Source organism: Eleginops maclovinus, chromosome 16 (assembly GCF_036324505.1).
Source record: "Eleginops maclovinus isolate JMC-PN-2008 ecotype Puerto Natales chromosome 16, JC_Emac_rtc_rv5, whole genome shotgun sequence".
NCBI lineage: Eukaryota > Metazoa > Chordata > Actinopteri > Perciformes > Eleginopidae > Eleginops > Eleginops maclovinus.
In genome coordinates this window covers 4,794,195-4,816,841 of record NC_086364.1, presented here as the reverse complement: position 1 = coordinate 4,816,841, position 22,647 = coordinate 4,794,195, and the positions used below count along the sequence as shown (strand labels likewise).

The following is a 22,647-nucleotide window of genomic DNA, read 5'->3' as shown; positions in this document are numbered from 1 at the left end:
TCTCATTAAGGTCTCATTAATGGTTAATACTCTGGCAGGTAACATCACTCAAAACCAAACTTTTATTGTGAAGTGGAAAAACACTATCCTGTAGGCTTTTATTTTGAAACTCGCCCTCCCTTAGTGGGCAGCTGTGAGGGTAGATTGTGTTTGGAGGCGAGATGCAACTCAGTGTGTGTGACTGCAGCCTGGATAACACACTGAACTCACATTTGTAACTTTTTCTCTATAATATTTAATTCATAAATCCTCCATCATGGACCTGGACCCGGCCGTCCTCATCCCCGCGCTCCTTTTCACTGCAGTCGCCATTTATTTCGCTTCATCGTATCTGAACAAGAAGCCCGACGCCTCCGCAGCCGCTAAGAAGAAGCCAAAAGTCAGCTACGGAGACGACATCCCTCCGTCCAGAGCCCTGGGAAAACCGACCATAGCCGAGCCTGCTCCAGTCAAAGTGAAGGTAAGATGGCTTCATTCTGTTAGTGTTTGAATGAACCAATAATGGCATTTATAAAGCTAACAGAAACTTGCATTGCTTTCAACAAAAAAACATGTTTTATTATCAATTCTCTTTAGCCTAAAAAAAAAAGTCCTGACATTTTGCAAAGTATCCAATATAAATATAGGCTTGGACACATGTACAAAGTGAAAAAACCAAACAAAAAAGTAAACGTTTATATATATTTATAAAGAAATATAAATATATTTGCATACTTTACAAAAAAGGGGAAATGACATTACAAAATGTTTAAATGTCCTTACTTTTTGATGACTTATAGTAGAAATGTAAATAGTGTGAATTTGCCTTGAAATTGTAGAGGAGTTTTGCATTTTGGCTGAACATGGCAAATCAATTAATGGATCAATTAATATTTGGAAAAATGTGTGAACAATACTCAGCTATGATGTTTAAGGTGATATAATAAATAAAGACATGTTTCATTAAGCCTTTCATAAAACTGCAGGTTAGTTTGAAAACAAATCAATTGTTAAGTAACAGTGTAACTTCAGTAATGATTGACACCAACAAGACACGCCCCCTCTACTCAGGGAAGAAGATATACACATTTAAAGAACAGGGATTACATAGGAAAAAAATAAAATACATACATAAATCAAAGTTAAAAGTAAAGAATAAATTAAGAGATAGTTAAACATGTAAATGAATAAATAATTTGTGATATAAATCATTATATGCTTCTAATTCTGTGCATATTCCTTTTTTGGAATGAACCAGCATATATTTTAGAAAATATCGCTTTTACTTATTTTTTATAATGACCGCTTTAGTCCTACATAGGGCTGAAACAATTATCGGTTAGTTTAATTATAAATATGTTAACTTTTCCATATTGTAAGAATGAAAGGTACATAATAAATAACTAATGTTTTAGGAAGGTTTTTGGTTCACACTTTAAATATACTTAACATCATCAAAATACTGCTGGAAATAATTGCATTTATGTACTGTGCCTTAAAGAACCAACTATGGGATGCATTGTGATGAAATGTGTGTTTCATCTTTTATTCTGACTTAAACTGATTCATCTACAGATAATCTTTTGTAAAAACATTTGTTCAAAAGTATTATCTCTAAATGTCTTTTTTTTTCTTAGTCCAAAACCCAAGGAGAGGCTGAAAACTCAATTAAAGACGTTTCTGCAGGAAACAGTATAAGAGAGTTTACCAATTAATTTTCTATCTATAGACATATACATTTGCCAAATAGTCTTTGCAGCTCCTATTATCAAGTCAACATTTTCATGTGACAATTTCTTTTGAAAATGAGCAAAGTCCCGCAGAACTTATGACTTTGTGTACAATATTTATTAGCTAATGTTAGCATGCTAACATGGATAACCTTATTTCTGCTAAACATTAGCCTGTTAGCATTGTATTTGAAGTCAGCGAAAAGCACCACTAATGCTAACAGAGCTAATGCTAAAATCAGGTTAGCTATCCAACAGTATTAAAATAAAAAGTCATAAAACATATTTGGGATTGTAACAAAACAAGACATTTAATACTTGATTGTTTGTTAATATTTACATTTCCAGCATTTTTTACAGTTTATCGTAAAAGTGATTATTGCAAAAGAGAAGATAGTTATTTGTGGTAGTTCTAGACTAAATATACCTTACTCTGTACAGTATTTTAATCATTTATTATTTTGAGGTTAAATGGCAACCAATAAAAACATATAGGCCTATATAAACCTAATTGAATAATTGACGCTATGAAAGCTTAAAACAAATGTGAGCTTTTCTTTTTGTTTTTTTGCTTCTGCATTTATTGATAATTAGCAGTCAATATTATCATGTTAAATCATCATGTCGAACTATATTTCTCAAATAGGTATATGTTTGGCAGTATTTGCGGGACACGTGAGAGGATAAAAACGCTGTTGCAAACACTTGCCCTGTGTGTGCAACGTTAACTAAAACCTCAATTGAGGAAGTTCGTTGAAATTTGCATCCTCAGGTTGAAGTTTGTCTCTCTCGTCGTAAATTGTGGCCTCTTTATGGTTGATGATGCCCAAATAAAGTAATCTTCTTTTTTCTTCATACAACACTTGAAGACTAGATTTGCTTGTGCCCACACTGACATACTTTATGTTTTGCTCTCCTGATGGTATAATGTAAATCAAGTTCATATGGCAGCAGTAGCAGAACACAGTACGTCTGCAGACGTTGTTTGACCTTTAAATGCCTGAGGAATGTGCCTACCACTGCTGTAACATGCGATAGACTGGGCATCTATATTTGGGGGCAACATGAAGGCTAAATTGGGCGTGACGCCTTCACATGGCTTCATGTGATGTTGGACAACTGTGTCATTTCATCCTGCTGATTCAGGCTGAACACGCTGAGACGAGCCGCTTTCTATCAATTTGGAGTCACATTTCAATGTTTTTGTCATGGTTTCCAGGTATAGAATCACAAGAGTCAGCTGGATGATTTAGCAAGAATATAAGTTTACTTTCTGACCATCAGTTTGTTCTGGTGGGTTGTACACCTTAACAGACAGGCCTTGAAACATTGGGGTGTGATAAATTAAAAAAAACTAAAGTGTGAAGTACTCCTGTGTGGATATTTTATGTTTAGGGCTTTTATTTTGAAAGGTAAAAATCGAAGGAGTGGATCTGGTAATGAGATTTGCTGTTTTTGTTTGGACACAGAGCCTTCTTGTTGTTTTATAATTCTCATTTACCTGTTACGCACAACAAGATGGGTTAATGTCTTAATTTGCGGCGTGAAAGGAGGGTAAACAACCTAAAAGAGACACAAAACAAGTAGAGAGAAAAAAACGTAATTACTTCACAGAAGCACGAAAACAAAGGCACACAAAATGACTACAAAAAGACAAAACAACAACAAGGCAAACAAACATTACTACAAAGAGACACCAGACAACTACAAAGGGACATAACAAGACAACACAATGATGCAAAACTACAGAGAGACACAAAACTAGGTACAGAGATACAAAACAAATACAGAGAAAAAACAAAATTACTTCAAAAAGACACTAAACAACAACAAAGACACTCTAAATTAAAACAAAATGACTGCAAAGACAGCCATACGACATTTCAAAGACACACCAAACAATTACACAAAGAGAGTTGATGACCACAAAGACTCAAAGAGACACAATGCAACAACAAAGACACAGAAAACATCTTCAAAGCAACACAAAGTGACTTAAGAGACACCCAACATCCAATGTCACATTAAATCACTCTTACAGAAAGACAATATTTAACAAATATACTATGAATTTTGTTTATCTTTGAACAGATAAAATCTAACAAAAATGACTTAAGAACCCAAACAACTACAAATAGTGACATAAAACAACTACAAAGACCTTAAGGACACAAAACTACAAAAAACAAACAAACAGGGAAAACCACTGTAAACCTTCCATGTCTGGGCGCTGGGTCCATTCCCTGATAATCTGCCCATGCTGCAGCAGCAGAATGGTATATTTTATCTTAGTGTAAATGTGCACATAAAGGAAGTCTCTGTGATTGTGACCTCAGGGAGCGAAAACACAGAGACTGTTGTTCGTCTGTGATGACTGAAGCTGTGTAGGAGTCAGCCTGTAATGTCACTGTCACACAAATTCAATTATTTCTCCATGTTTTATGAATTATTTTTGTTTAAAACTCAATTCATTCAATGCAAAGTCAGACCGAATATCCCAACTGATAGCTCCCAATTAATGTCAATAATTGTAATGAGAACAGCTCATAAAAATAAGATGATGATGATGATGATGATGATGATGATGATGATAATAATAATAATAAAAATACAAATAATAATAACAAGAAGAACAACAGTAAGAATATTAAAAGTTATAAATACATTTAAATTAAAAAAAAATTAAACGAGTCAATGTCCTGTATGTCACATTGGACAATTTTAAATGAAAAGAAAACCTTGGAGAAATATGTTACATGTTGGAATATGATATCATTTAGCATTGTACACAAAAAAAGCCGTTTTTAGATCCAATGTACCTAAGTTGAGGCTAGAGCTTTCTTATGAGACTGCCTTGTCTGCCTTTACAGTGATTTCATAAGAGTGGTGTAGAAATGTGGAAACAAATATGAGACAAAAAGTATACATGTTGGGGGTGACTGTGGCTGCGGTCGTCTTGGGTTCGATCCCAGCCCTAGCAGTCAACATGTTGATGTATCCTTGGGCAAAATACCTAACCCCGATTTGCTCCCAATGGCATGGCCAACGGTGTATGAATGTGTGTGAAATGTAGTTACCTAGAGCAAAAAGTGTACTGCTCTGTGTGAATGGGGTGAATGACATGTAGTATGTAAAGCACTTTGAGGGGTCGAAAAGTCTGGATAAAGCGCTATATAAGTACAAGTCCATTTACCATTTACACAAAATATGTGCATACAAAGGAATTTCTCCACATTTGCAGTATTAGTTAGACATTTTTTGAGAACAATGTTAAAACTTATTGGACATCAACAAAAGCTATAATAAACCAGGGACAAATGCAATTTCAGCTAAATTAACTACAAATTAGATTATTGTTTTTTACTTCTGTCTGAAATCATCATTGGCTTTTGATGGTAGCCTGCCTCTGTTTTTATCACATGAAAGAATGTAACTTAAAGGAGCTTCAGTGTGTGCCTCCCTTTGGACTGCAGCTCCTCTGGAGGCCCTGAGCTCAGGCTGTTCTCAGCTTCCTGTCTCAGATTGACAGCTCTGCATGCCTCACGTATCCCTGCCATCAGAGCCGAGCCCAATCTGGCTCCCTGACATTTATGTGCTTAGTATGTTGTAGCGATCCTCCTCCTAAAGTTACAGCTGTCCACTTCTCTGTTCCCTACACCCTGTACCCTCCACCCTGCAATAAGAAAGGCAGAAGGACCTAAACATTAACTCATATGAATTTAACATTTAACTAGAGATAGTCGTTTTTTTATGGTGTTAATATAATATAATGGTCACCTTTTTGTGTATGTTTCTCTGGTTAATAATGATTAATGAATTGCTTTGAATATGTAAATAGACAAAAGGTCAAAGTCTTGTAAGCTGGTGCATTTTTAAAGGAAATAGAAAACATTTGATTAAATATGTTTATGAATGTATTGCTCATTTGACTTCGTGAATTGAAACTTCATTTGAATGAAAAGTTAAACAGAATATCCACATTATTGCACTGAAATGAAAATAAATAAGTAATACAAATATATATACAAAGCTGTTGCACATAGTTAACGATGTTAGATCAATTAACATTTGGTTTAATTTGAACGGTAACCTGCAGCACTTCTTTAATTTGAGAGTGATTTCATTTATTTACCTTTAAATGTTTTATTATGATAGTAAGAAATAAAATCAAGCCTCTTTAAATATGATCTCTGCCCAGACAATTGCCGCGTTAAACTATTCCTGGACGTACATTAGGACATGGATTTGATTATGGGATAAAACAATGATGTTGTGTAGAAATTGAGAAACGAGCAATAAAATCTGCTTTTAAAACTGTTAGTCTGTTTATTATTTCTCCTCCCTCCTCATTCTTTGTAAATGAGCACAGTGCTGCTGGCTGTGCAGCTCTCCATACATGGACATGTGAGTGCTCGCACTCTAGCCAGGTTTGAAGGGAGGAAGGACTCAGAGCAGCTGTTTTCTGTCCAGATAAGATGTGGAGGTAGCTCGGTGTGGGCTTTCTTTTAAATCCCATTTTGAATAGTGGCCCACAAAATAAATATCGACCCATATATTGAAATGTTATCCCGCACATTCACCATCTGTTATTACTTCTCACCATTCAGCTGTTTTGACTTTGAGTCACGCTGTGGGTTTGGCCCGTGTTGCATTCACAGACCCCTTGTTTCTTTGGGTTTTGTCAGACTGTGGACAGGAGTGTGTCCTGGACTCATAGAACTGTTGTTTCTGACACATTTCTGCTGGTATTTCCCTCCCTCAGAAATGTTGCCTGGGATAAAAATGGCTTCATATCAAAGCATCGCAACTAATTCCCCCACTGTGATTCCACCCTCACCACTGTTTCCAATGCACGAGCCCAGGAACATCCTGGCATTTTTGTGCTTGGCCACAATGAAGCCTTGAACACAGAGTGTAAAGGTTTTACACAAAAAGAGTATTGACAGGATTTAAAGAGTGCACACATCCCACAGTAACCAACAGCAGCTCTTTAGAGAAATAATAGTCTTTGGTTGAACATAAAAATGTACAAATCTACGTAACGTAATTTTCTGTTTCTAATCAATTTCAAACACAACAAGTACTAACTAAGCAGAATCTTCCAAAAAGGCCTCTTCCTTTTTAAAATATAGTTATAACCACCAATTCCAATAAGTTTACTGAGGTAATAATTTCAATGCAGACAATCCTGCAGACAGTACCTGTAGAAAGTGCTTCAGACTTTTCCTGCAAACAATCCCTCAGAAGGTCATTTCAGATGTTTGCTTGAAGACACTCCTGCATATGTTCCCTTCAGACAGTTATGCAGACTTTATCTGTAGAATGTCACTTCAGACATTCTTGCAGACATTCAAAAAGACAGTCCTGCAGATTTTACATGCAAACAATTTTGCAGATGTTCCCTGCAGAAATGCTTACAGATGTTCCCTGCAGACAGGGTTGCAGATGTTCCCTGCAGACAGTGTTGCAGATGTTCCCTGCAGACAGTGTTGCAGATGTTCCCTGCAGACAGTATTGCAGATGTTCCCTGCAGACAGTATTGCAGATGTTCCCTGCAGACAGTGTTGCAGATATTCCCTGCAGACAGTATTGCAGATGTTCCCTGCAGACAGTGTTGCAGATGTTCCCTGCAGACAGTATTGCAGAGTTTCCCTGCAGACAGTGTTGCAGATGTTCCCTGCAGACAGTATTGCAGAGGTTCCCTGCAGACAGTATTGCAGATGTTCCCTGCAGACAGTGTTGCAGATGTTCCCTGCAGACAGTATTGCAGAGGTTCCCTGCAGACAGTGTTGCAGATGTTCCCTGCAGACAGTGTTGCAGATGTTCCCTGCAGACAGTATTGCAGAGGTTCCCTGCAGACAGTATTGCAGATGTTCCCTGCAGACAGTATTGCAGAGGTTCCCTGCAGACAGTGTTGCAGATGTTCCCTGCAGACAGTGTTGCAGAGGTTCCCTGCAGACAGTGTTGCAGAGGTTCCCTGCAGACAGTCTGGCAGAATGTCTAGAAGACAGTCTTGCAGATTTTTCCTGCTGACAATCTTGCAGGGAGTCCAGAAAACATTACAGCATATGTTATCTGCAGACAGTCCAGAGGACAGCTATTCTGATGTTCCCTGCAGGCAGTTGTGCAGATCTTCACCGCAGAAAATTTAGAAGACCATCTTGCAGAGGCTTCCTGCAGAGTGTCTTTTACAAAGTCTAAAAGACAGTCTTGCCAACTCTCTCTGCCGACAGTCTTGCAGATGTTCCCTGCAGACAGACTTGCAGAAGTTCCTTGTAGACAGTCATGAAGATGTTTCCCTGCAAACAATCCCAAAGACTTCAATGAACAGGTTGGAAGTGTCTCATTGTCTCTTTCATAAATCAGGGTGGCGTAAGAGCTGAGGGAATAAATGGTTCTGTAATAGACAGAGAAGCACAACAGAGAAGGAACCTCTGACACATCAACAGTCAGTTTGGTATTTCCACCTCAGCAAAGTATCTCCAGTATTTAGTTTGGATGTAGTGGGGTTTAAAGCCACCGATTACAACTTCATTTTCTTAAATCCCTTCAGGAGATCAGGTGCGGTGCTCTTTATTTACCCTCTAAACCTGCAGAATATTTATTAGACAGAGAGTATCAGCTTGCCCTCTAGAGTTTAATCAGGTTTGCAGGAGGTGTGACGCCCGTCCTCGCCCCCCCACTGTTACAGAGTTAAAATGGATTTTAAGAGTGGAGCTCAGTGTAACGTTACCCATCACGATACTTTTACCAGGAAACGCTACCAGATGTCGGGAAGGCCACAGTGAGCAGGGCTTATCAGAGGAAGAATCTTCAGTATTTCGTAGAGGTTTAGAAACATTTCAAATGATTTAAGAGAATATTGATTTAACGTCATGATTTGGAATTTTATAATCTGGATTTATCACCTTGTAATCATGATTTCAAGGTTTCAAGGTTTTATTGGTCATATGCACAGCAGATACAGCGTATATGTTGGCAATGAAAATCTTATGTCGCGTGCTCCTCCAACAACTCAACATGCATGGTGCAAAAGATAAATAAGGTTTTATTGGTCATATGCACAGCAGATACAGCGTATATGTTGGCAATGAAAATCTTATGTCGCGTGCTCCTCCAACAACTCAACATGCATGGTGCAAAAGATAAATAAAGTAGTGCAAAAAGATTTAATATTTGTCCTTTAATCATGATGTGGTATGATTTATATCTTGATATAGCTAGTTGTTATCATGATTCTCTATTATCCAATCATTCAATCTTGATTCAATAATCATGATGTAGTCGTATACAATCACAATTCAGAATCCTATAATATTTATTTTGGATTGAACGATCTTGATTTAGAATGGTATTACCTTGATTTCATAATATAATATTGATTTTTGTGTTTTCTGATCTAACTTGTCATGTCATTCTTTTTTGTCTTAATATGTGGATTTATTTACTTTATTGATTTTATAGTTTATCAAAAATGTCTTATGGCAGACATGATTATCCATAATTAGCTCTAGTGCTGCGTGTTTGACTCATCCAAAGGTCAGCGGCTGAAAGAACAGCAGGACACGATGAGCTCATGCACTACTTTCCAAAACTAACATATTCGACCAATTAACACGACAGCAGCGGGCTTTGGTTTTGGCTAAGATAACAGTGTATCATCATGCTGACTCACAGGATGAGTTAATGACTCTGCGTTTAGCACAGTGATCCAGAACACGGCCAGTCTTTGGCTCTTTGGTGTCGAGGTCATTTTGGTGTTTCATGGCTCAGGAATGGCAGAGGAAGGGAAGTGTTTAACGGATGCCAATCCAGTTAGAAGGAGCGAGGGGGGGTGGGGTGGATGGCCGGCACGAGTGCTGTGAAACAGTCAGGATGCATTCACTGTCACTGCCACCTGTGGGCTTGTACTCAGTCAGCCTGTAGTCTTTGTTTAGTGTCTTATGTAGTTTATTTTTTTTGTATAGCATTTCATAATCTTGATTTAGTATCTTGTCATCATGATTTTGTATTTTATAAGGATGGTTTTCATATAATATAATCTAAAGTTTGTATCTTGTAATCATGATTACATTTTAAATAGTTCTGATTTAGTATCTGGTGATTAAGATTTTGTATCATATAATCGTGTTTAAGTATTATAAAATCATCATGAAGTACTGTATAATTGGATTTCATATCTTGTAATCATGATTTAGTACTGTATAATTGGATTTAATATCTTGTAATCATGATTTAGTATGGTATAATATTCATTTAATAAGTTGTTATCATCATTTAATACAGTATAATCTTGATGAAATATCTCGTTATCTTGATTTAGTAAGGTTTGATATTAATTCAGTAATTTCTCATCCTGATTGAGTATGGTATAATCTTGAATTATATTTTTTAATCATGATTTAGTGATTAAGTAATTAAATAATATTGATTTAACTTCGTCTCACCATGATTCTGTATTAAATGATATGGATTTAGTTTCTCGTAATCATGATTTTAAATATGTTTCAGTGTAGAATGATTAAATCATGATTTAGTATAAATAAAATCACAATTAAGTATCTCTTGATCATGATTTAGTTTTATGGGGTCTTAATTTACTCTCTGGAAGTCATGATTTAAGCTTATATAAGCATGATTTAGCATCTCGTAACCAGGATTTAGGATTAAACCAAATTATAATTCTAGAATTTTGATTTAGAATCTTGTAATCATGCCTTTCTATTATATAATCATGATTGGTCATTGTATAATCTTAATTGCCCTGCTCATGATCTTAATTTGATATTTTACAATGTGATCACCGTATAATCGTGATTTTAATTATTTATAACCCTAATAAGCATCACTTCCTGTTGATGAAGCATCACATTAGCCACGTTGTCTTGGTTTAGTATATCATGTTCTTGAATTTGTATATTGTAATCTTGATTTCCAATCTCACTATCTTGATTTAGTATCCTTTAACAGTGATCCTCCTAAAATCTCAGAGTGTATCATCATGCTGACTCACAGGATGAGTTCATGACTCTGCGTTTAGCACAGTGATCCAGAACACGGCCAGTCTTTGGCTCTTTGATGTTAAGATTTTGGTGTGTCATGGCTCAGGAATTCAGAGGCAGAGGAAGGGAAGTGTTTTGTGCTAAACGGATGCCAATCCAGTTAGAGGGAGAGAAGGGCGGGGGGGGCTTTTGGATTAAGAGATCGAGACAGTGAAAGAGCCAGGGTGCATTCACTGTCACTGCCACCTGTGGGACTAAATTGAGTCAGCCTGTAGTCTTTGTTTAGTGTTTTATAATCTTGATTGATAATTTGAACGCTGTTGTATTGTACTTTTTTTCTTGTTGTATAGAATTTCATATCATGATTTAGTGTTTTGTTTCTTTGTGTTTCAGTATTAAAACATCTTGATTGAGTATCTCATAATCTTGATTTTGTAGAATAAAATCTTTTTTTGTATCTTCATCAATTTTTTTTATTCAATAATCTTTATTTTGTGTTCCGTAATCTTGAATTGGTATTATATAATTTTTATTTAGTATCTTGAAGTAATTTAGAATTATATCATTTAGATTATTTTATATTCTTGAGGTTAAAGTATTTTGTTATATTGATTTGGTGATTTATAGTCTGTTTTTAGTATACTGACTTAATAACTTATAATCATGATTTAGGTTTGAAAAACTTATGTTTTGTATCTCGTTTTAATGATTTGGAATTTTAAAATCATTAGTTGGTGTTGTACTGCTTTGATATTTCTATTTCAGAAGCATTATTTTGAATTATGCGATCATGATTTAGTGTTTTCAAATTTAGATTTTGTATATTATCATATTGATGTAGGGATTGTTAACCAAATGTAGGGTTTCTTAATCTTGATTCAGTGTTTACGGATCCAGATAACTTAATGTACGGTTTTAGAATCCTGATCAAGTTAAAGGTTCATCCTGTCACTCCTGCACCTGATGGAGAAACTCGATCAGCCCCTCAAATGTCAATCTCTTCAAACTCAGCACTTTACAAAAACATACGGACAGATGCGTCTGTGTGGAGGAGCAGGGAGATCTCCTGTTGAAAAGACAGATAGATATAAATATGAGAGCTAGTCAGGGAGAGGACAGGGCGGCAGACACTGGAGAGGCTTTCATTTGTCCTGAAGTCAGAGGCAGGCGGCGGCGAACCCTCAACGAGGATCTGCAGCTGACAGCATGTCCTCCCACGCAGCGTTGCTCTGTCTGAGGTCAGAGGTCACACGTTAATATGATCTCAGGGACCTCCACTGAGGAGATATTTAGGGATGCACCGGTATCAGAGACGATGCCGTTGGCTGGATAAGTGACAAGAAGACACTTCTGATTTATATTTAAATAAAAGTTAAAGAAAATGTTGGACGCCGCGGAGAAAGATAGGCAAGAGTGAAACTCTTAACTCTTTAAGATCTTAAAACCGTTACTCAAACCACCTTTCGTGGGTCTTATTTCACATGGTCACAGAAAACTGGCAAAATACAGACACTATTTTTCACCATGGTAACGTTACAATATTTGGCTTTTGTGCTGCATTCAGGTGGGGTTCGAAAAATCGTTAACAACCTTCCTGACTGGGAAAATTCACAAGAACCCCTGCGAAGTTGGAAATTCATTTTTAAAAGTTTCAAAAATGATTCTGATCTGCTTCATATTTGAATGGGCTTTTCCTTAAGTCATGCCACCTTGTTTCCACCAGGTTTTATGAAGATCTGGCCGGAAGTATTTTTCATAATTTTGCTGACGTGATGACATCACTTTTTCTCTGACAGTAGTTAACTTTTTTCAAACTTTTTGTCTCTCCAGCCTGCTCCAGTACCAGAACCAGAACCAGTTAAAGTAGAGCCTGTCCCTGAACCAGTTAAAGTACCAGAGCCTGTCCCTGAACCAGAGATTGTACCAGAACCAGTTGCAGCACAAGTAGCTGCAGCACCAGAACCAGAACCAGAACCAGTGTGGGAACCCGAACCTGTCCCCGAACCAGAACCAGTATTGGAACCCGAACCTGTCCCAGAACCTGAACCAGTATATGAACCAGAACCTGTCCCAGAACCTGAACCAGTATATGAACCAGAACCTGTCCCAGAGCCAGCTGTGCTTCCAGAACCCGTGGCCGAGCCCGAGCCTGAACCTGAGGTGGTCCAGGAGCCTGAACCTGAACCCATCGTAGAGATAACACCAGAACCAGAACCAGAACCCGAGATTGTCCCGACCAATGGTAAGATATTGTTACTTTATTTCTTCACATGAATTCTTGCAGCAGTGATTTGAATCCAAAAACAACGTATGAATGGACTCTTACAGGGTCCAATTACTGCACAATCAGCACTTTTACTTTAAGTACCTAACACTGTACAATCAATACTTTACTTCATGTAACTTCATTCTACTGCAGAATTCTGCATACTCTGCTTTTATAAAATACTCTACATGGTAAATGTTGAGAAAAAACACATTAAAAATACATTTAAATAATGAGTAATGCTCTCTTTGCATCTATACCAACTGTTATTTACCAGGAAGTAGAGTCCCAGCAGCCACATGGAGACCAGCTGTTTACTTCCTGTGTGTGTGTGTGTGTGTGTGTGTGTGTGTGTGTGTGTGTGTGTGTGTGTGTGTGTGTGTGTGTGTGTGTGTGTGTGTGTGTGTGTGTGTGTGTGTGTGTGTGTGTGTGTGTGTGTGTGTGTGTGTGTGTGTGTGTGTGTGTGTGTGTGTGTGTGTGTGTGTGTGTGTGTGTGTGTGTGTGTGTGTGTGTGTGTGTGTGTGTGTGTGTCAGTTGGCATGGAGAGGGCCATCTGCCTAATTCTTGATCTCAAACAGTTAAAGCACTTGGCTGCTCTGAACAGCAGGTGGAGCGACATATATGTGTTTGTGTGTATCCTTCAGAACCGTTATTTCAGCTGAAGTACTAACAGCACAATAACAAAATGCTAAATAAAAAAGTGACATTAACTAATGATTCTGTATTTATTTTCTTAATTACCTTTAAATTAACTCCTGTATTGATTTGCAGACTTTTGTACTTCAAATTCCCTCCATTTTTTATTAATTTATATGTATTCAATTATTACATTAACTTCTTTATTGATAATTACATTTTCCATTTTCTTGATTTTTTGTATGTATATATATATATATATATATGAATTAATAAAAAGGGTGATATAGGAAAGTTAAAATAGGTTATTGTTTTTAGTTTTTGCAACATTTATTATTTAGTGTAATCTATTAATCACATTTTTATTTATTAGACACAATTGGGTAGGATTAAAAACTGTTATCTAAAAAGTAACTAAAGACAAATGTAGTTGAATATAAAGTGCAATATTTACCTCAGAGATGTTAACGAGCTTGTACAAATACTCAGAATGTGTACTTAAGTACTCAGCAGATGTACTCAGTTACTTTCCTCTGTGTGTCAGATGTGGCTGCAGCTGAAGACATGGTGATGTTCACTCCAGGAAAGAAACAGAGCAAGTTTGAGACGATGATGACCAAGGAGGAGATCGAGGAGGAGCAGAGGTGAGTGGTGCTGAGGTCATGTGACATGTTGCCTGCTGCAGTGTCCTCTGTGTGCGGCTGCATGTACAGCAGTGTGTTCAAGCTGCTAAAGCCCTTAGCTTCCAGTGACCGCGGGTGGAGGGTCTTCTGCATGCACCTTAACAACTCTGTCAATACAATTGAAGACACATTTTTTGTGACTTTACTAAAGAAATTCAAGGGAAAATAAATGCATGGATATGTTTTTTGTGTACCCACATTTTTATTTTTAGCCCAAAAACAACGAGTAGCAGAGTTAGCATTACCTCTTTCGAGTTATCATTCTCAAAAAAGGATATACATAGGCAGTGCTATGATCTGGGGTTGCTGCAGTTGGTCTGGTCTAGGTTCAGCAATGTGTCCAAAGAATGAGGTCAGCTGACTACCTGAATATACTGAAGGACCAGGTTATTCCATCAATGGATTTGTTCTTCCCTGATGGCACGGGCATGTTCCAAGATGACAATGCCAGGATCCATCGGGCTCAAACTGTGAAAGAGTGGTTCAGGGAGCATGAGACATCCTTTCACACATGGATTGGCCACCACAGAGTCCAGACCTGAACCCGATTGAGAATCTTTGGGATGTGCTGGAGAAGACTTTGCACAGTGGTCCGAATCTCCCGTCATCAATACAAGATCTTGGCGAAAAATTAATGCAAGACAGAAATAAATGATGTGACATTGCAGAAGCTTGTGGAAATGATGCCACAGCGAATGCGTGCCGTAATCAAAGCTAAAGGCGGTCCAACGAATATTAGAGAGTGTGACTGTTTTTTTGGTCAGGCAGTGTATATATATATACACATGTGTGTATATATATATATATATGTGTGTGTGTATATACACATGTGTGTGTATATATATATATATATATATATATATACACACATATATATATATATACACATATATATATATATATATATATATATATATATGTGTGTGTATATACACACACACATATATATATATATATATATATATGTGTGTGTATATACACATGTGTATATACACACACATGTGTATATACACATGTGTGTGTATATACACATGTGTATATACACACACATATATATATATATATATATATATATGTGTGTGTATATATATATTAATATTTTTAATTTGATTTAATTTTTAATTTGATTTGAACTTACATATAATTCTTTGTTTTATTTTATATATATCAAATTTTACTATATTTATTTTGATTTGATTAAATGTATTACATATCTTCTTTTACATATATTTGTTTATATTTTAATTTATTCTTTGAAACATATATTTTAATTATATTAGTTTAATTATTTAAATATTGATATATTATTTTGAAAAGATATTTGAATTATATTCCTATATTTAAAAATATGCATTCTTTCATATTTAATTTATTTGATTCTCATGTGTTTTTTGTTTTAAACAATGCTTTAATATGTGGACAAATATGTTCTCTGATAGTGACTTCATAAAATGCAAAGTGAAGGTGCTACTTAATGCATTTTCAAGTACATGTTAATATTGCAGACGAAAAAGTGGAGCTTGTCTATTTTTTGATGATTTCAGAGAGTACTCATGATACCTAAGATTCAAATTGCATTATTGAATTTTAAAATAATTCATGCAAAAGTGAACATTTTTAAATCCTATTGTGAGATTTAGTCGACCAAAGTCTTCCACACACCCTGAGGCTGGACTGTGAGTGAATAGACATTACATAACCTCTGTTACGCATGTTTTCCAGCTGAGAGAGTGTTTATAATTTAGTTTTTATCTAAGAGCGGGGAGGAGACGTATCCAGCGCGTCTGATTGGATAACCCTTTTTATTTTAAACTCCAGAAACTTTTAAAATGTTCCTGTTGGTTGGCAACACTGTGTTTTTGTGTTCCTGTTGAGAGAAACAGAGAAGAGAAGGGTCTTTGTCTCAGTCTGAGTCTGACTCAGGGTGAAAAGACTTCACAAATGTAAAAATATTTCTCTGCATAGTTCACAGCTCCAGGTCCTGGTTGGGAGTTTGTCTCAAAATGTTGTTTAAATCTTGTGAAAACATTTTACCTTTCGAAGCTGATACTCAGCTCAGTGAGATCATTGAAAGGAACACGCTTCTAACAAGTATTAACTCATAAAGTAAAGTATTCGACTCAAAGGGAAACATTAAACGTAGTCTTGTAGTCCGACCCTGAAGGTAGCATCTCCCTGGTTCCCGCCGCTAAAAGCCAATGAGTTCTTTCATTGGATTTTGGATTTTTCCAGAAAATAAGCTTTGCGAAATACAGACGTTTACGGTACTTCCACATTTTGATCAGGAAAAATGTCTACATGTATACCTCTTTTAGGATTTTTTGAAGTGTAAATACAGTCTCCAGAACAAAACGCTAACGTTAGGCAGTAAAGGAACGACGACATAGTCACATAACTTTACATCAACAACGCTAAGCTAAAGACGGCTAATGTTTGGCATTGGGCTGTTTAGTTGTCTCATTTAGTCTATTGTTAGCAATGTCTTTTTTAACGTCACGTAAAAGCTTCAGGACGTATTTTATGTCGTAGAACAAAACATTAAAATCTCTTCAGCTTGAGTATGAATATCTGCAGTTTATGCTGCAAATTTCAAATCATTGGTTAGCTCAAACACAAACCCGCTCTTGTAGCGCATTAATTTCACATTAGGTATTAATATCAGTAGTCAGGTACCCCCCCCGATATATCAGCATGACTCCCTCCCCAGTTTTTGTGGATAACCTCCATTTTGTGCTACAACAGCAGGTGTTTTGTGTGCTTATCTTTCAGGATAGAGCTTACGTCTGATTTTACTTCTCTTTAATCATCAGCACACGCACAGTGTGTTAGGAGGGATATGGTAAGGTCATGTTTTTATTAAAATCCCCCCTCCCTAAATCAACTCCAACAAATATAACACAAAATAAAATGTATTATATCTGGAAGGAGAAGTTGGCGTTCCCTTGCTTACCATGTTTGGATCCACATGACTTTAAAATGGGCTCTTTAAACACAGTATTTTACGGTGTAGTATTAGTACTTTTACTGCAGTCGAGTACCTCTGTGTGAGGAGCCTATTGTGAAACTTGTGCCCCATTTCAGAGGGGATTTTTTTCTCTAAGCTCTGATTTAAGGATGTATAAATATTGAGGCTCTTATAATAATAGTGCATTTATTTTACAGCTCCTTTCAAGATAAAATTCTTAAAAGTTCCAAAAAAACCAATAGTTTTTAGGAACATCATGAGAGAAAAACAGAACTTTATGAAGAAGTATACTTCTTTTAAGATTAAAGATGATTTCTTCTTATTTCTCAACTCGTAAAAGTTGAACACACTTTCTGCTACTTTATGATCCAGGAAGGCAATTTGTTACAGGGAAGTGAATCCTGTAATTACACAAGAATATAATAACATTGACTAAGCGTTTGTAGTCTTGTTACACCTATCCTTTTATAATTGTGTACAATTCCCTTTAGATTTGTAAACGTCCTTAGATATATTATAATGATGATAACAATAATTGTTATTAATATCATTAAGATTTCTTAGTTATTAAAAAAGATAAAAATAATATGACAATAATATTTGATTATTTATAATATTTACTATTATTTCACAGGTGTTTTTGGCTCGTTAATGGTCACAATTAATAAGTAGGAGAATCAATATTATTATAACTAATTATTAGAATAGCAGTATAATGGTAATACTTTAAGTGGTAATAGCAGTAATAATGTCAGTAGTAATATTGGTAGTAGTATACTATATGCATACATGTTGCTTATCAATGTAAAATACAAATATACAATAATTAAATTATTACATTTTGTTACATGAGAGTTTTCAGTATGACTGTATAAGATGTATTCATGAATACAAAAACGAATACTCTTTGAAAAAAGTCAAACACACACACACACACACACACACACACACACACACACACAAACACACACACACACTCAGGTACAGCTTCCTCTCTGAGGACCGAGCCTCTCTTTTACGTTACTTCCCGCAGCTTCCCCTGCTAACCCTGCATGCTGCCTGCTAACGCATAAGCTAACGGTGAGTGATGCTAACACCTGTTTAAAGAGCGGCCGCACTTTGTGTGTATTTGTGTTCTATTTAACATTATAAACCAAACACTGCAAGTATTCTGCATGAACTCATAATTCAGTCTAACTTCAATAATAACAGCTTGTGTGTTTTTTATTTATTATCAAATAGTGTTCTCATATCTTTTGATATTTTTTTTTGGTTTCTGCTAATTTCTGTGCATCTTGAAAATCAATGAGCTAGACTCATTGATTGAAAAGTCTACCAGTTGTTACCTTATAAAGATAATGTTACATAATGATCGCAGGCCAGACTTATTGATGAATAAACAACTTGTATATGTATGGAAACCAACAGAAAAACATTTTAATTTCTAAGAGATAAAACTTCTGTATTGAAGAAATTGCTCATATACATAGAAAGAAAAGTCTTTATGTTATTATATATCATTATTATGTTCCACTTTAACTTGATAAAATGGCTCTGGTGTCCATAGACTACAAGCAAATGATCAGTCGTGGTATTATTATATATTCCTATTATTTTCCACTTTTTCTCTGCGACATAATGTCACTGTTTTTTATATACAAGTATTGTCGGTATATTAAATATAAGGAGGATCTTTCAGTCGGGGATATGTCCTTGATTAGAAGAAACATTGATTTAATGGTAAGTTAAATAAATGAACTCAGTGAAAGTGTAAAACTATATTAATAAATAACTTGGTATAGCAGTTTTAGGAAGGAGACATTTTGTGCTCAAAGGTTGATTTTCTTTTCTTTTTTTTAATGCAAGAGTACAGATAAATAAATCAAAAACAAGGTTGATTCTAACAATTGACATATCCCAGAAAGACTGCAAACTGGAATTTATTGGATTAAAATCCCCAAAAAGTAAAAGTAAATTGCTATGATCAGAGCTGAAGTTAGATACATTATTTAACTTAGTTAAAAGTTCAACTAACTGCAAGATGTTGGTGCAGGTCATTTAAATATATTTGCACTCAGCATTAAACATATAGAACACGTTGAATTATTTACATTTTGTTAGTTTGTTTCCTTTCCTAAAATAACAGTGGCATTATGTAAACAGAGATTTTTTGCAAAATAAATGATTATTAAGGAGTGATGATCAGGACTGAAGTGAGTAATAGTATTTAATAAAAGTGGAATAAAATATTAATAAATTTTATCAGTTTTAGGAACTGGACAATTGTGTTCACTCATGGAGGGAATTTTGTTTTGAATCTGACATTGTACAAAAAATTTAAATACATTCAAAATAAAATATTTTAAAATAATTAAATAATAAAAAATTAGGATCACGACTGAAGTTGGTTACACGATATAACAGAGGAAATTTAGCTTTCATTTAACGTGATATACGGGAATTTCATGATTGTTTGGAACTCTTATTTGAAGTTGTATTTTGTATTTCTTGGCATATTAAAATCTATTTTGTGGATTTATTTTTCAGAGCTCCTGAATGATCCTCCTGAGATTTGAAATCCTTTCAGCTTCTTCTTTGATTTTCTCAACGCCCAAGGAAACAATTTAAAACATTTTATTTGAGAAGCTTTCAGGTCTGATCTGCTTGTGAATAGCAAACGTCTTTACACCAAAGTGCCTTCAGGAGTCTGTGTTTGTACTGTTTGTGATGAAGAGTAGCGTTAACAGAACCAGAGTGAAGTTATTGTGTTTACAGGACAGACGGAGCAGTGTGACACTTTTGTTCAAACTTTGATTTCAATAAAGTTTAGTCAAACAGTAACAATGAATCTGCTGTTCTTAGAAGAACAACCGAAACAACAGAAGTTAAATGTCCTGTGTTTGAGGTTTTCAGTTTTTCAGTTTGATTTACATGTGTAGACATGCAATAAATAAATAAATGAACGTGTGAAACCCAACCGATGTTAGTTGTTTTTGTTTCAGGAAGCTTTGTTTTTATTTTGATTTCAGCATCCTGTGCATTAAAATATATCCTGTAATTTAACCCTCCAATTGCTTCTTTTGTTTGTGTTTTTTTCAAACTTTACTGCAAAATATAAGAATATGAATATAAGAGTGATTTATTTAAAGTGCTGAAGCCCAAAAAGGTATTTTTTTAAATGTCTTAATTCAGTTTGTTTGTTTTATTATAAATATGATAATTTTGTATTTACTTTTTATGTTATTATAATATTGTTATTATTATTCGTTTCTTTATATCTTTATTCTCAAGATGAAAAAATATGTATTTCCTTTGATGTTTTACACCATTAATCCTGAAAGGAAATTATTAATTGTTTCTCAAAATATTATACTTTTCTTCTAAAAAAAATATGTAATTATATTTTCAAATCTTCTTTCATATATTGGACGACAGGTGCTTCAACGGTCAAAACCATTTAAATTAGGAGAAACGCAAATAAAGAAACATCTTGCTTTTGCACCCGTCGGCCACCATACTTTTATTCCCAAAAAAAATCTCTTATTTTTTACAACTGTTGCAACGTTATTCTTGAAATTCCACCAACCACTAACAATTATGATTTGATTTTAAAGATAAAACTTATGTTGATTAATGTTTTTTTCTAAGTAAATTACGATATTGATCTTAAAAGATGTGTTCCTTTCTTTCTTTCTTTCTTTCTTTCTTTCTTTCTTTCTTTCTTTCTTTCTTTCTTTCTTTCCTTTGTCATGAAATATTTTTATATTGGTGTCCTGTCATGTGATGTCAGCTAAGTATTTCTGTTCAGTTTTGTGACTTCACTTCCCAGGGTGCAACAGGAGCAGCTGGCGGCCATCTTCCTTCTGCTGAGGGAGAACCAGGAGTCGCTGGGGGAGGTGACGGAGGGAGAGATGGAGGAGCAGCTCAAGCTCTACTCCCTCTGAGACTTCACAAAATATACTGTAGATTTATATTTCAAACATGAACATTAGCGTTTTTTCTTTTTAGTTGAAGTAGTACTTCATTTACCGTGAAAAACTTTGGAATGTACAACATTTAACTAAATATTTTGTATTTTTTGTTAAAGGATTTTTTCATCGGATATTTCAATTCTTTTTTCAAAGTGATCTTAAAATATTAAGACTAAAGCCTTTGTTTGTCTTTCAGATTTTTCGAGGGATTTAAAATTAAAATATTCAAATTTTTTCACAAAAATATTTGACTTTAATTTATTTGAACAAAACATGGTTCCTAATGGGCCACCTTAGTTTTTTTTTACCGAACATGTGTAATATAGCAAATGTAAGTGCTGCATTTATGGTAATGCAGTGTTTTCTACGGCATAATCTTAATCCAACATGTTTTGAAACATTCTGATATTGTTCTCAAAAAATGCTATTCTTGGAAAACCATTACCATCAACATGTTTATTTATATATAAAGCATAATTGTACTCTCAAAATTATTTAGTAAGAGTTATCTTTTAAAATATAATCAAAATCTTGAAAAATAAATGTATTTTAAAGTTTTCTGGAATTTATTCCCCCAACATTAATTTTTTCCTGCTTAATTTTCTTTTGTCATGAATGAATTATTATACATTAAGTATTTTTTCTTAAAATCGTATAATACTATTCTAAAAACACACCCTAACTTAAAAGCTGTATGAGGTTTTTTTTAGATATTAAGACTTATAAAATGTATATTTTTATTTTAGAAATATTACACATTTTTATTTTAAGACATTAAGTATTGTGGTATTTATTATTAGTTCTGTCAGCTGTTATTTCTGTTTACATCAACATATCAGCACAGCCATGCTAGCAGTTTCCATCTGTTTCCAGTCTTTATGCTAAGCTCAGCTAACCATCTGTAAACCTGTGTGTGTGTGTGTGTGTGTGTGTGTGTGTGTGTGTGTGTGTGTGTGTGTGTGTGTGTGTGTGTGTGTGTGTGTGTGTGTGTGTGTGTGTGTGTGTGTGTGTGTGTGTGTGTGTGTGTGTGTGTGTGTGCTCGTGTGTGTGTGTGTGTGCTCGTGTGTGTGTGCTCGTGCGTGCGTGCGTGCGTGTGTTTGGCCCGCTTCTGGTTTTGTGGATCAATGCAGCAGGTTTAAAACTTTAACATCACCAAAGACGAATAAAATAAAGCTCAGGTGTTTTAAAAATATTTATGAATTTTCTCTCATCTTCCTCATGTCTAGCAATCAGGGCTAAAGTGTCACTTGAATAAAATGATTTCTGCTTTTAATCCTACTTTGCCTTTACAGACACAGTAAACACCAATGTGATCCAAAAACGATTGCACATGAAATAGAAAAATATTATCGCTAATTTTAGCAAAACATGTTGAGAAAAAAGTTTAGATATCTCAAGAATTAAATTGTATGATT

The 22,647-nt window shown here is 35.1% G+C and overlaps 1 protein-coding gene across 3 annotated transcripts; it reads left to right on the top strand.

Moving 5' to 3' along the window:
• Nucleotides 1-133: 133 nt before the first annotated feature.
• si:ch73-366l1.5 (FILIA-N KH-like domain-containing protein) lies at nucleotides 134-22,193 on the top strand. 3 transcript variants are annotated; one of them, XM_063903544.1, is made up of 5 exons: nucleotides 135-460; nucleotides 12,542-12,953; nucleotides 14,158-14,257; nucleotides 17,066-17,135; nucleotides 19,809-20,238. In XM_063903544.1, exons 1-4 carry the CDS (start codon nucleotides 257-259, stop codon nucleotides 17,097-17,099), a joined length of 750 nt encoding a protein of 249 aa, XP_063759614.1. In that variant the 5' UTR covers nucleotides 135-256; the 3' UTR covers nucleotides 17,100-17,135; nucleotides 19,809-20,238. The 3 variants fall into 3 exon arrangements, with proteins under 3 accessions (XP_063759613.1, XP_063759614.1, XP_063759615.1); XM_063903543.1 differs by lacking the exons at nucleotides 17,066-17,135; nucleotides 19,809-20,238 and adding an exon at nucleotides 21,091-22,193 and having other exon boundaries at nucleotides 134-460; XM_063903545.1 differs by lacking the exon at nucleotides 17,066-17,135 and having other exon boundaries at nucleotides 138-460.
• The last annotated feature ends 454 nt before the right edge of the window (nucleotides 22,194-22,647 follow it).